Source organism: Aplidium turbinatum, chromosome 17, assembly GCF_918807975.1.
Source record: "Aplidium turbinatum chromosome 17, kaAplTurb1.1, whole genome shotgun sequence".
NCBI lineage: Eukaryota > Metazoa > Chordata > Ascidiacea > Aplousobranchia > Polyclinidae > Aplidium > Aplidium turbinatum.
The window spans coordinates 18,271,842-18,287,266 of NC_137488.1; the positions used below are offsets into that span (position 1 = coordinate 18,271,842).

General features: G+C 39.0%; 1 protein-coding gene across 1 annotated transcript; it reads right to left on the bottom strand.

Annotated features, from left to right (window-relative positions):
- Nucleotides 1-2,717: 2,717 nt before the first annotated feature.
- On the bottom strand, nucleotides 2,718-6,698 carry LOC145786564 (uncharacterized). Its single transcript, XM_082598242.1, has 3 exons — nucleotides 5,749-6,698; nucleotides 5,080-5,197; nucleotides 2,718-3,910 (listed from the first exon to the last, which is right to left on the bottom strand). The coding sequence occupies exons 1-2, from the start codon at nucleotides 6,617-6,619 to the stop codon at nucleotides 5,106-5,108; spliced, it is 963 nt and encodes a 320-aa protein (XP_082454368.1). The 5' UTR covers nucleotides 6,620-6,698; the 3' UTR covers nucleotides 2,718-3,910; nucleotides 5,080-5,105.
- Between the last annotated feature and the right edge of the window lie 8,727 nt (nucleotides 6,699-15,425).

A 15,425-nucleotide genomic window follows, 5' to 3' on the forward strand; every position in this document is an offset into this window, starting at 1 on the left:
AACTTTCGGTTATTGAAATGGTTTTTGCTGTTGTAGTTGATATTCAATAGACGTGACATTTCTTGACTAGTAGTGACAAAGAAAATCATAACTTGAAAGTTTCAAGAAAACTTACTGATTTATAGCTATAAAAAAGTAGCAACTTTTACACCACATCCTTTCAACGATACTTCTAATTTTTCACAAATACAAAATCACGCACAGGTGTGTAACGCATGTCACTTTTCAAATCCACAACTTGGAAAATTTTTCGTAAACAACAAATTCATACGATTGTGATCTCTTTCGATAACTATCCGTAACGGCCTATAATCCCTCGTATTACTAAGTTTCTGCCCTTTTCAGAGGGAAGATTTGTATCTGGAGTATTTTTAGTAACTTTCTGTAAGAATTCTAGTTGTTCAATTTTCACTTATGCTACAGGTAAGCTGTATCTGATGTAAGCTATTGGTTACCCTTAGCGGCGCTTGTTCAAAAATAAAATGTTAAGAATTGCATACATGTAAAGCTATTCAAGTCAGCATTTTCAAACCATAAACCTTAGTGATCAATTGGTGCAAAGATTGACAGCGTTTTGCAGTTGAATGCTAAAGCAGTGGCTTCAAGTTGTTCACGGACTAGAGTTAGACTGACACTGTCTCCTTTGTAAACCGCTGAGAGCAACATATATCTGAAATGGGTACAGCGCCATGCAAAACAAGCATTATTTCATAAAAAATAACTTTTATTGTTTTAGAACACCGTAGAAGTACTTCGCGAATGTAGGCTACATACAAATGACCTGTTTTAGCCTGATGCTGCTGGTTCGCTGTGGCAGTAGCGGTTTGTCACTAGGTTTCGGAACATAGTTTCGTAGTCATGTGCTATGATGGAACAAAGCTCGTGATTTCGTCATAGCACATGACTAGGAAACTGTGTCCCGAAAGCTAGTGCAAGCCGCTATTACCGCAGCGAACTCGCAGCATCAGGCTAAAACAGGTTGTTCGTATTTAACATTGTGAAGTAAGCAACGGTCTTTGGTTTGGTTTTGAATCTTTATCCTCGGACTGACAAAGCCTTGATTGGTTATTCCTGGTAGTTTCGCATACTTGTAGAAGCTCTTGACGCAGGGCCGGTTACAAGAAGTTACAAGAAGCTCTTGACGGCTCAAGATCACGCCGCGCTGGTTCGACTCTCGGGGTGTGCGCTTGAGCAACGCATTCCAGGACTGCTCTCCATTCAGCGGCACCTAGTGAATAGAATAATTCCCCCGCAACAACACTTCAACAATCGGAAAACTTCACTCTGCTAGTCTCGGTAACCGGCCCTGCGCCAAGAGCCTCTACAAGTAGGCTCTGCGAAACTACCAGGAATAACCCTATCAAGGCTTTGTCAGTCTGAGGATAAAGATTCAAAACCAAACCAGCAATCCTTGGGTTGTAGGGAGGACAAAAACAGCTTACTAAACATGTCAGATTTGCTGTGTCAGCATTTCAAATAATATCTTTGACTGCAGACGTTGAATCAATGTAAAAAACGGTTGATTTGCTGTCTTGGATCGTCCTTACCAAACCGCAAGTTGGAAAATAAGTTACCGGCGTGGTGAAATGTGTTCGCATCGCAGTAAATAAACTAATCAATAACTGATAAGCATGGAGTGTTATTGCAATCACAAGTCAACCAGCGGGTGTTGGTGAATAATTACACTTATGTGCTAACAATGTGTTATGTGCAAACAACGCCTTATCTATTTAATAATGTGCTAAGATTGCAACGTGTCAGCTTTGAGTATCTCGTATCAAAATAAGAGGTTCGATTACTTGTTGACTCCACTTGGAAGCATCTGTATCATGACTCTAGTATTAGTAAGACCGCTTTTGTTATGCCCATGTCTCTGATGTTGGTTCTCCACCTTGGCAGTAATGTGTCTTTGTACTTATTTAAGTGTAGGCCTACACTGCTCAGTACAAGTACATGCAATGAAAAGGTAGTTCTAGGCTTGTAGCCTATACCCAGACAGCAAAATCCGTCATTTTTACATTAATTCAACGTCTGGAAAAATGACGGATTTTGCTGTCTGGGTATGTGTCGTAATACAGTAGTCTCCGCTTATCCGCACCCCGGAACCGGACGATTTTGGGCTTAATAAGCGGGGGACGATACTCTGCCATTCTTATACATTCAGTAAGTCCGGACCAGACCAAATTGGTCAGATAAGGTTCTCATTATACTAAGCCTTTGACACTAACGCAGACTAACGAAGTAGGGTGGCCAGTTCCTTTCTCTTGGCCGCCTTCTCCTTCAGCAACTACGCTCACCCAATTTATTACACCATGGGTAGAAGTGAGCGTTGTTTTTAAATAACCAGCTTAAGCCGGGTGTCGAATAGGACTGTTCGATACAAACTTTTTGAAGTTGAAACAAACGACATTCTTCACTCAGAAATTATTTCGAAACGAAATTAAGACAAGGAATTTTGAAACGGAACAAAGTATTTTTGTTTTAATATGCCTTAGTGTCGAACCAGGATTGCACGATTGGAAAGCTACCGCCTTATCACTTATCCAGCCAAGGTATCAAACCTAAATTAACTGACTCTGTAGCTTATGATAAGCTACAGCAATCTCTACTCCAGATTTTTTCATTCTCTGACCACTGTTACCTCTTGTTGACTTTTTAAGATAAATTTACTCCCAACGTTTTTTTCAAACATTTATCTCAAGTATTTGTGGTGCAATTAATTTTTCCTGCTGTAGTTAGTTTATCTATTAATGTAGTGAATATTCCGCGGTTGAGAGACTGTGCCAAAAGAAGCAGAGTTATTAATATATTTCATATCAATTACTGCAGTTGACGAGATCGTATACTTTGGTACAAAAGTACACATTCCAGAAGTTGAATTTTTTAAAGATAAGATTTTGTTGCAGCTTGAATTGTCTTTTCATTGAGTAAAGCTTTGACCAAATCAAGATATTTTTTTATTTTTATTCACGTTTAAGTCATCATCATTATGATATTGCGCGAACAACAAAAACAATTCGAAACATGTAACAACATTGTCAAAGACGTCATCACAAAATAAGACAAAATCAAAAATAAACAACATCCAGTGAGGGTTTTTTTTTTCGGTCATTTATCGGTAATTGACCGATTTTTTAGCAAAATGTCCGAAGAAAATATAGTCAATTCGGTCAAAATGTCCGCAAAAATATATAGTCAATTGACTATATATGACCAAAAGTGAATAAAAATGACCGAATTTTTTCAAGTCATTTAGGACAAATGACCAAACAGTCCCAGCGGAAAAAAAACCCAGATTACTAATCACAACACATCGAATCAAAAATAACTCTGCTGCTTTTATTGACAGCTGTGAGGTTCCAGTTGTTATTTTTCATTAGATTATAAGAACAGCAGAATAGCGATAGTGTTTAATTCATAATGTAGATATTAAGGACCTGTTCTAGCCTGATGCATCAGGCTAAAACAGGTCGTTAGTATCTACAGTACATTGTGAAGTAAGCAACGATCATGCTGCTAAAAGCGAACTCAATCAATTGTGTTTACATTTTACATGGAAACATAGTTGTGTAACAAAAGAACAAACGGGTTCATCAGAATACAGTTGCAATGCTTGATTTTAATTATTCTACTCACAATATGATTTATAGAACTATGGCAGCAATAAAAGATAAAAGTGGAACAGCAATGGTTTTCCTTTGCTTTGAAATTCAGTGTTTAGTTGATTTCGTCACGAAACGCCAAAGGAACGTGATTTCCATTGGCTAAAATATGATTGTGAAATTGAAGTTACACCAACAGAATTGGCAGTTGTAAGTTCTTCGAACGGGCAGGAAGATGGCTTTCGTTGAGAAAAGGCAGTGTTTTGAACGATGAGACAGTTTTCGGTTTTTTGGCCTCGGCATAAACTCTGCAACAATAAAATCAAGTTTTAGTGAATGTAACAAATATCCTTTACAAACTAAAAGCGCCATACCCAGGATCAATATTTAACCAAAGTAAACACTGCCATGAAAAAAGAAACAAAGGGTTTAAATCAGAACAGGCAGAAAAAGGGTAAATCAGTTGAAAGAATCAAATGGACAACACAAAAGGATAGACACCTGGCTGCGCAGTGGCGACACAGTGCGCTTTGTTCGCTCATAATACATTGGTGTCGATCTATTTCGCAGCCATCGATCCTGCCTTACACAAAGGCGTCAAGAGCCGTACAACCATAGGGAATGTGCGAGCGATTTCCGGTCAAATTTTGCTACCATCTCTCTCGAAATCATAGTTGTTTTATTATCACACGCTTTGTGACAAAACAGTGCGTTACTACGTCAGCAACACTGAACAATTTTTCAGGTAGTTTGGTTGGGCAAACAATTGCGTGTAACTTACACGCAAGTAATAATAACAAAATGTTTTCCCACATCTGGGAGCCAAAGCATTCCAATGTGTACAACGGAAGCAAATTCCTAACATGAACATCCAGGTGGGAATTCTTTTATATCCATTGATTGCCATGTGGTCCACTCTTTGTGTTGAAAGATTATACGAGGAGACGTTTAAAAAGTGTTTTAATGCTTTTCACTATCACCTCACGTTAGTGAATGCCACCTACTTAACGGTGTCGCCAATTGACAATGTTTTGCTGAATATTCCCATGGGTTTCGCTGGGAACTTAGGCTGCGTGGTCGCCAGCTTCAGTAATTAGCCGCGAAACTAATTAGCGATAGATTGCACCACTCCCTTTACACTGAGATTACAAAACATGATTTTCTTGGGCCTTGAAATGAACTTAACGGTTTATATGCTCAATATCACAGACCATTTCTTGAATGAGAGCAAAGGTTTTGTTAGGCCCACTGTTTCCTTTGCTCAGCTGCATGCAAGTGTTGCTTGTGATAATTGTGTTTGATTTTAAAAGTGCCCCGTTTCATCAACGGGCCTTGCATTCTAGCAAGCACAGATAGCTCAGTCGGCAAATCAGTTTATTTTTGACTAACCGAACGTTTGCAAACGTAGAATGTATGTAAAAATACTGATTTGCTGGCTGGGCAAGAAACCCCAGTCATAAATTTAGTTACAACTTACCTTTCAAGAATATTGAGAAAAGAATCTCATTGATTTTCGGAAACAAATTCTGTGTCTTGAGTTGACGACCGCCTTCGCTTGCTGGAGTTCTGTCGAAGTTTTCTTTGTGGGATCATGTCTGTCAAAAAAATTGAGGATTTATTACAAGTTGCAAATATATATTTACATCAAGATAGGAGTCGACTTGGTGATAACATGATATCTATTTAAAATGTAAAAAGACTTTTACATTTAAATCGCTTTAATCAAGCATAACCTTGTGCGCATCCAAATAAAGGTAAATTTCGGGTAACAAAAGCCATTTGTAAAGCAGTAAACTTTGTAAATTCTCTACCAGGTCTGTAAAATTGGGATTTGCTAATCCAATACGTTTAAATTTTCCGACTGCGCTTTGTAAAATGCTAGCCCTAGGTTAATAATGCTTTTGTTATCGGAAAGCTACACCTTTAAATTCAAACGTTCACATGATAAATAATTAATGAACTGGCGATATATGTACACAATTTCCACAGCCAGGCACACAGCTGACAGTGCTACACTAGGTGACAGCACAATCAGATTAATGGTTAACTGAAAACCGACCTAAACGTAGAATAGCTGAAGTTATGTTTTTCTTTTGCGAAGTAAATCGCTTCTCAAGTCAATACATCACGTTAAACAAACACTCACCTGTTATTTTTGGCTGCTTGCTCAGTCTTTCTTCTGCCAACCGCTTTTTGTTGGTCTTCGAGGTGAACAACTGACGGGATGTTGACGATTTTGACGTCATGGACTGAAGAGTTGGAGTCGATTCAGGTTGAGTTTGATTGGATGTCCTCACGTTCTCAGTTTCACTGGAACATGTGTTTTGAACGCAATGACAATGTTCTTCTTGCGGTAATGTCGACGAAGACAGTGTAGATCCCATTTGGGGGTTGGCAGGAAAGGGGTTTGCTATTTGGGGGCTAATGGGTGAAGGGATTCTCAGTGCTGGGACAAGACGCGCGAAGGATGTGTTCAACTCTTTGGACATATTTTTTGGTGGACTCGTAAACTTTGGAACTCTTTTGTTTGAAGCAACTCGTCTCATGGGTGTTGGTTTTCCGGGGCTGACATTTTCGTCCCTATTTCTAAGAGGCGAAGGCTTATCCATTACTTCTTGAAAGAGTTTTGCAATACGGGTAGGTTGGGGTTTTCTACAAGCATTTTGAAGGTGTCTTGCTTCTGAGTGATGACGATGAAAAGGGCGTGTGTAAAAGCTGGGAACTTTTTCACGATTCTGAAATTCCCATTCATATCTTGGCTTTTTGGATGACATCGGCTCGGCTGCGGATCTTTCCGCGGGGTTCTTCGCCTCAGTTTCGTCGCCGCTCAGCATTTTTGCGTCGAAATTCCACATCACTTCCAACCTGCGTGATTCCGAGTTTTCCATCTCTTGCAACATGCATTTGGTCACAAAAGGGTCAGGAAAGTCAAACAAACGCTTGCATACGGGACTTGATGGTTTGATAAAACTTCTTTGTGGAGCAGATCTGAAAACTTTCTGGACAGGTTGTGCCATGGCGGCGTATGATTGACAATAATGATCAATAAATCTACACAAAAATAATTACCTAGTTATGCTAAATTTATTTGAAACATCATTAGTAAGAAATAAAAAAATTTGCAACTATAATTTATCCTATTTGATTTAAGCCTGACTGACTAAAATGCAGTGGTTTCCAATCTCCTGACTCTCGAGAGACTTAATAGTCAAAACGCCTTTTGATTCTGTTATTATTCAGTCGCTAAATTTGCTTGAAGCAGATTGCGCATCAACATGGGTTATCTTTTTCTGTGAGTTACGGTTTTGAACTGGCTCGTCCATTGTAGCCTGATTGAGTTCTGGTATGTATGTATTCATTCTGGTAAGTTGCATCAAATAAGATGCGTTATAGAAAATAAAACTAGCAACATAGTGAAGATACCTCAAACTAATTATAGGACAGAAACAGCTAACGAAGCATTTTTTCATCTAATTCTTCATTAGAGTTTGAGCACTGGCACACTGCCACTAACAAACCAAACCTGTATCTGCTGACATTTCTTGCCTACCTACACCATTCTGTTCGGCAACTGATTGAACAGACAGCGAAAGAAATAGATCTTCTTTCTCAAGGGCCCTTTTTCAAAACAAAGTCCAACGTAGTAAGTTTGAAGTCCAGGCTCGCCTCTAAGCATTTCGTTGGTTTAAAATCCAACCGTAACAAACCGTAATCGCTCTTATTTTACTCTCTTCAATTGTGACCTCACAAACCGTTTCTCTTTCTTTTTTTCTTTCAGCTGCCATTCTCTCGTTTTCCTTGATGTTGTGTTTCTCTCGGATTCGGTTACTCTTCTGTTTTTGTTTGTTATAATTTTACAAGGCACAAATGGGGTTTGGTCCAGTGGCTCCGAGAGGGGGGGGGGGGAGAAGTCGGGCTGCTTTCCCCCCTAGAATAACATTGTAAAGGAAAAACGAGTAGTTTTTCGTTTTGTCACTTTTGAGGAGGGCCCATTTTTATTACTAAAATAAAAATTTATCAACTTAAAAATAAACAAATGTTTGAATTAAATGCGTAGTTACAAGTATATTTCGATCATTGTACATGCTACTTGTTTCTTATCAAGAATAAACCATTCTCGTATTGAGTCCGGGTATGTTAGACTGCTTCAACACGTGAAGTCTGTTGCTGTTAAGCCTGCTGATCTCTGTATCACTGAACGTTTTGTCTTGTTCTAACTTGAAAACTAGTGCTGCTTTGGCTAAGCGTGTATTATGTTTGCTTGACCAACTGTATCTTGACATGAAAACCTCGTTTGTCAGGCATATGATAATGGATCCAACATATTTGGAAAAATGTCCAAGCAAGATTGAAGGAAGTAAACCCTTCTTGCCTATTTTTTGCTTATGGATGTCATTGCTTAAATGCACTACAGCTGGAGTTCATGGTGTGCAGTGTTGTCCAAATATTATATCATTTTTGAGTAGTCTAATTGATCGACTAAGCTTATGTCATTTTCAATTGCAGCCAAGTCAGATAGGAAATTCTAAAGAAAGTTATCCCATTTCCAAGCAGCCTACCTGAGCAGTTTCAAACCTGTGCTTTTCTGCATTATGTAGATCACAGTCCGAAGCGAGGTTCACTCTACTAACCTATTTATGCAGCGATTTAGAACTGTGCTACGTTTTTCGGCCCCAGAGGAGGCTCACACGACGACGATGAATGGACAATAAGCTGATGAATTTAATGAAGTTAAAGGAAGATGTAATCAAAGTTACAGAAAGCTGGAAAGTAGGCTACTCGCAAGCGTTTTTTATAGGAGCTATGAATTGAAAAAAGATTTTATTTTTCTGGGGACGGAACGCTCCAACAACCCCGCTTCACCAGCTCAATCTTACAAACGAAATTTATTCTACTGTACACTATGTTGCAAAGGATTTGCTAGCTGTTGGTAGGTTGTTCACAAATGTATCAACAAACTCAAAGATATCGATAAGTTTAAAGTCCAATGGAAATATCCTTGTATGTCTGATGTGTAGTTGCAGGCATGTGGAACAAATTTAAACAAGTTGTACAACAATGACATTTTGGATGAGTTGATAGGCTACTTTTGAAAGAAAGCTATCCAGCAAAATCGAGCTGCAAACCGGAACGCATCACCCCTTGATATCTATTCAAGGAAATAGTTGATTGCAACTTTCGAAACACTTTTCCAAATATTGTTGTTGCTCTGAAAATTTGTTACGTAGACCTGTACCTCCAACGGTTGCGAGTTGAAAACGTGGTTTTAGCACACAGAAATTTGTAGGAATTGTTTACGCTCCATCACGACACAAAACCGAGTGAACAGTTTATGCATGTTGTGCATCAAATTAGACCTTGCAAAATCTTTATTATTTGATGCTGTGATCCGTAACTGCATTGCAAAAGGTTCGGAATCGATTGAATGCTTTGTTGAGCTATTTTCATTGCCCACATTGTGTGTTTACAATTCTTCCTCTATCTACTGTAGGTTATACTAAAATTACCACCTATAACAATTTGGATTCACAACATGACTGGAACCAACGCAGACGCAGTGACGCAGACTTGTCAAAGAAGGAGATGTTATCACCGACCCAAAAGGGGCTCTTCCAGGATTCCACACAACAAACAGACAAGAATTCATCAGAAAACACGCCCACACTGCCCAAACACCAGAGAGTTTGCACAATCTACTGCATTCTTTGGATATGGTGCACTTTTCCTGGAAGTTTTTATTTGGGGCCAGAGAATCGTTTTGGTACGGGGCCTAAATTCTCCTCCCAACGGCCGTGGCCAGGCACCATGTATGAGATGTGCACATCATATAACTTCACTGCGATTCTTTCAAGAGAAAATATTGAGCAACAATGGCAATTTTGCTGCAAGTGTAGTCGAGGGATTTTGTTGATTTTCATATTGAAAGAAGTTTTTTCATATAAATAACTTATATACGCTGTTTAAAATCAAAACTTTAAAGGAATTTCATTTCACGATGAGGAAAGTAGCCAAGTTCGGCTTAAGACACATGATGCAAGGCATGATACAAATTCGTTACTTGTAGTTTTGCTGAAAAATGTTTTTTTGGGGCCCACTTTTAGTATTGTTTCCCGACCAGTCATGATTTCTCTCGGAGGCCCTGGTTTGGTCAACACCGGTTTGGTTCCCCCTGCAAATTAGACGCTGGGAACTACAGCGACTAGTAACCCAGTCATCATGGAATGGCTTGTTCACAATGTCTAAATGAAATACATAATAATAAAAGAATACAGTACTCAAATGCAAGTTCATTCTCTCTCCTCTGAAATATGATTTGAAATCGAATTGCTTGTAGTTCATTTTGTTTTATTTCTGACCACCACAGCGAAGAGCAATATATGCCAAACATATCAAAAGTCTACAATAAGGTAGGAGCGACAAAACGCGAACGTTATGCGACAAATAACATAAGGACAAGCAATTGACTGTGAATAAATAACGGAAGATCGTACAACTGTGGCTTTGCGGCCTGCACTTGATATGTTTGTCTTAATGACCTTGATACAACTACAGCTTTCTCTGCTTGAGCGGATTTATTGGATACTTTACCAGCAAGCAAGACTGATGTAAGCGACAAGTGGCAAACTTCGAACTAATGTATCAACTATGATAATCTGGCTTCATTCCGGGGTTCAAATCCGCAAAGACTAAGCTTCACATTATACTCTTTCCAAAAAAGAAGGTTAAGTGGCGACAACTCACTTCTGACTTTGCTGTGCCTGAATTTATTTGGCAAATGGTTTACAGTTACGTTGTTTCGACAATATGTGATGTAATGTTCAATTTGGAACTGGCGTGACTGATTTGTGACCTTTGTTACTCCATAAAGATTATTTGTTGCGCCACAAGGCTTCCAGAGGCGCGTGCCCAGCTCTCGAAAGCTTCTGACTAAAAAAAGACTCTACTTTGCATCGTTTCAACAAACATAAAGTTGAATTAAAAGTGTGGCAAACTGTTTAATAATTAATTTTGCTTGACTCTGGAGACTTAGAGAGCGAGAAATTATTTTAATACGCCACGAATCAATTCAGGGCAGCAAGCATAATATGTACCCTAAAGTTTATCACGCGTCTCTGCACTGTCCAATTATGTAGTAGCAACAGATGGAATAATCCAAGCGTGAAAGTGTGATATCCCGGTCAATTACCACTTTCATTTGATTCCAACTTCGTGGAGTGCTAATGCAAACAGCTGAAACATTTGGTCAAATTGTTTGATTGGAAATCTCTCTGCCGCCACGATGGAAGTCACACCAAGAAGGTCAGCAGTAATAATAATGTAATGGTTTTATTTATTGTCGCTCTACAGTTGCTAAGGTCTTTTAGCGACAGGGCTTATGTTTAAGTGGTATCAAATTTAGGATGCCATCACACTATTATCCGACTTATCCTCACTGCGCTGTGCAAGAAAGAACACAATCGGTAACGTTTTTAAAGTTTTTGGTTTAACCTGACCTGGCATCGAACCCAGATTTATCAGAGCCAAAGGCAATAACCACTCCGTTATTGAGCTGGTCAAAAAGGTCAGCAAAACTAGAGTTTGCTGCACTTAAATGCAGGGCTGTGAAGTCGAGCGAAAAGTGGACGACTCAGACCGCTCCGACTCCTCGGTTTATAACTGGCCGACTCCGGCTTCAGTATTTTCAGATTTTGGAGGGATGCCAGATTTTTTTTAATTTTTACCTTTTTTCATTTTTTAAAAATTCAATTTCACTTTAAGTCAGGGGTACCCAAACAGATTTTATAATGCAGGAAGTGCCCGCTGGCCAACAGTCTCTGACAATCTTGTTTTGCGTAAAAAAAGATCCATATATAGCAAATATTGTGAACGTCATTTTCATACAACAAAGCAATATGCAGGATTAAGTATTTTTTGTATACTATATATATCCCGGATAAAGTTAAGTTAGCCTATCTGCTTTCTATCAAAACACTGCTATGTTAATGTGAAGGGGCGTATCCTGAACCAGACCAAGGTGAAACCGACCAGAAACGTAACCAGCACAATTTTTTTGAGGTCAGAAGCAAAGAAATTGTGCTTGCACATGTGAGTGAGCTTGGCAACGATTTATCGAAGGTGGAACACCCACTGGGGGGGGGGGAGGTATACCTTAAATTGCGCATTCTGAGAGTAGGCCTACTTTCAGCCCAAATTAATAGTAAAACTTTGTCAAATGATGCTGTAACAGAGTGTGAAGCTTTATTTAAAATATTAATGGAGGGCGGTTGTCCCCTTTGCCTCCGACTCCCCACCTGAAACTGACGTCTTTATTTTTGTACCCAGGTCCAGTCTAGTGCAAGGTTAGTGGTATACAAGAGTGAAATATCACATAAAATGAGAGTCGCTCATCTTTGATCTCAAAGATTCTTGTTTAAGTTCCTAACCGAGAACATCTGCTCACACAAGCATGTTGAACCGCATAAGCTCAACATATTCTTTGCAATATTTCGCATTTCTGGATTTTTTTATCCAGCTGCTGATAAAAAGGCACGAGAGAAAGATGTTGCCGTCGGCTTCGCAGAGACGCTCAACAATCTGCGGGTGAGCTGGAATCTCACCGGGGTTCAAGCAGAAGGACGTGAATAGCAATAAGTCCTTTACATTTGCGCCAAAATCTTGAAAGCGGTTGTTGAATTTGCGAGCAAGAAATGCCTGACTGTATCCATTCATTACCATGATACTCTCGGGCAATAATAGTTAATTTCGCAATAATAATTCTAACTCTGCTCGGCGCTTTTCTCTTGTCTGTGAGAAAATACTATCTTAATTAAATTTTTTTAAATGCAAGTTGAATTTGTATGATTGATTTGTGTCGGCGGCCAAATATAATACATTGAACAGCAGGCGCGTGTTATTTCTTGTTAGTAACATTTCATCGCATTTGAATAGCCGTCACCATGTTTTAGTGAACATTTATCCTATCCTACTGCATTGTTTTCATTTCAACTTTTCCATGCGTCATGCTTGTAATGCACCGTAGAAAACGTTGCTTGTTTGTAGCTCAAGGGAGGGAGGGCGGTCCCCCCTCCTCTGGATCCGCCACTGCCTCACACTGCATCTCGAAAGAAAGATACAAAGAGTTTTTAGCAGCACCTCTATCGTTTTGTTGCCTTAACCGTGAATTCATCTGGCTTAGTAATGATTACTGACTGAATGGTGTACACATACAAGAGGTTACTCTTTCTCTGTAGTTTTTAAACGTTTCAGCAAGGGGCTCATATCAGTTTCCATGACTCATTTTTGTATTAACAGCAGCTACTGTGCTATCAATAGCAGTCATGGTTAACTTAGCCCTAAGCCCCTAAGCATAGTTATTGACTTTCAATTTCTTTACAGATTTTTTTTGTTCAACAACCATCGAAAACTTCATTCTGTCTTTGGTGACTGGGCTTGCGTTAATGGTTCAAAGCCTCTTCAAGAACGCAAAAATACCAGGATAAAGCTCCAAAGATGCTTTCTCAGTCCTGGGCAATCTATCAATGTAATGCCGTTTCGATCAACATTCATAATATTTCGATATACCGCGGTAGTTCCAACCGAGCTAAAGGAAAAGTATTTTTTTGCCAAGGAAGGTAAGTTTGTTCAGCGTTATGTAATAAGCAAGTTGACGATGGTTTGGTTAGTTTGCTCCAAGGATTTAACATTTCTCGTTCACTTCGTTTTTGTGTCAATCTAAGCTGACTAGTCTAGACACAGGGCCTTTCATTCTCCAGACGCAGAATCCGTCATTTTTGCATTCAGTCAATGTAAAAATGGCGGATGTTGCTGTCTAGGCATGAGCACACCAGGCAGGATATATTAAAAGTTGTTCTGTGAGGATTCGTTCGAGGTTGACATAAACCTAACTAGCAAAACTGGTACTTTTTTACATTGATTCAACGTCTGCGACGACGTCTGGAAACGTTGAATCATGCAAAAAATAGTAATTTTGCTAGCTGGAAACTGTAACCGTCCATAAAAAGCAAAAAAAAGAACTAGTTTTTGTTCAATCAATTTTGTTTCGTGGAGCTTTTTTGGATTGTGTAAGGTACAAAAACTCTTAATTGTATATAAACCGATTGCTTTTAAAATCCTAGGTTGATATTGAGACCTTTGCGAGAAATGCCAAAGTTTAAAACGCATTCGCGGAAAGTTAAATAGAGAACAAAATGTGCTACATTTTCATGAAGACCATCTATGAAACACTCTAAAACACAGATTGTTCTTTTTTTTGTACAAATTATTGCAAGAACAAGGTATTTCAAGATGTTGAAACCTTACGAGGTCCAATACTGCATTTATTTTATATCCGCTGCATGCCAAATCAAATTCTTTTAATAAACTAGCGCTTAACTGAAGATGATCTAGCTTCTAGCTGATCGAAATCGATTTTTAGCTATTTAGCCTATGATTGAACTGACTCGTGTGAAAATAAATTTCTTTGCATTTTAAAAATTATTATGATTTTATTTATTCTTGCTCTACATCAGCCTAGGTCATTTAGCGACAGGGCTCATTTTTAATTTTATATCAGGTTTACCATGTCGTTACATTATTACCCGACTTATTCTTATGGCGTTGCGCAATAAAGAACACAGTCGGTACCATTTTTCAAGTCTTCGGATTGACCCAACCCAGAATCGATATCAGATCTACCAGAGCCGAAGGCGAAACCACTCGGCTACTGAGCTGGTTCAAATTCTTTTGCTTTTTGAGGTGACCCAAACTTGTGAACTTTTCTGCGTGGACAGACGCTTTCTGGTCTGTAAACAAGCTATTATTTAATTATAAGTTGTCTTTGTTTGAACCTCTGAGGCCAAGGATCTTTCGTTTTGTCATTCCAAATCATCGATTTTTCTAATCAAGCTCACTGCAGCTTTAGAAAACCATCACCATCTTATTGTTTTTCTGCCTCTGTCAAATGACACTTTAAAGTTGAAAGTGAAAACAGATCACGTGTTTTTATTGGGCTATGTTAATGATAGGCTTTCTTGAACTGCTGCAAAAGCATAGCGAGCGAATTGGATCGTGTTGACTTTGTGGCTTTGAGGAAACATATCATGTTACTCCAGCTAAATACTCTTGTCAAGTTCACATCGCGTTAACGTTCTGCAGTGTGAAGTAGGATTGCATCCCAGACAGCAAATCAGTCATTTTTTACATTGATTCAACGTCTGCAGACGTGGAATCAATGTAAAAATGACGGACTTGTTGTCTGGGATAAGCAGACTAAGCTTTCTTCCCGCCGAATTTATCGTCACGTGATCAAGTTGCTCTGCTGCGCTGCATTTCTCGTCGTCGATTTATGCTGAACGTAAACGTAAGTGACTCGATGGAATCAAATCTATGGTCTACGTCAAAGGAAAAGAAAGTGAGAGTAAAAAGTGTTTTTTTTTCTAAGGAGTCTACTAATGATCTACAAATCGTCATCAGATAATAACTGTCCTTTTCTTCTCTCATTCAACAGCAGAAAAATACTCTTTTGTGTCGTCGCTTAAATGTTCGTAGGAGTCCACCTTGTTGAGACGAAGCGATCTTCCTGGCATCAGCACTACCTGACTACTCAAGAGCAGCGGTTGAGAATTATGTGGCATGAATTCGTGGTGCGATACTGATGAGTCCAGCCTCATGGGCGAAACACGTGTCTATCACTGTCAATTCTTGCTACACTCGACTGCCGAGAAACACATGTTTTTGGAAAAGGGTTAACGTTTCAAGTTAATGATATTGTTCACTGAAGGTTTGTAAGAGTTTGACAAACTACAGATTTGTACGTTTTTCCTAATGCAACAATGTTGCGTGATA

Coding starts and splice junctions, on each gene's coding strand:
- LOC145786564 (XM_082598242.1), bottom strand. CDS start 6,619: ATGGCACAACCTGTCCAGAAAGTTTTCAGATCTGCTCCACAAAGAAGT. Junction 5,198..5,748: donor CAAGCAGCCAAAAATAACAG/GTGAGTGTTTGT, acceptor TTTTTTTGACAG/ACATGATCCCACAAAGAAAA.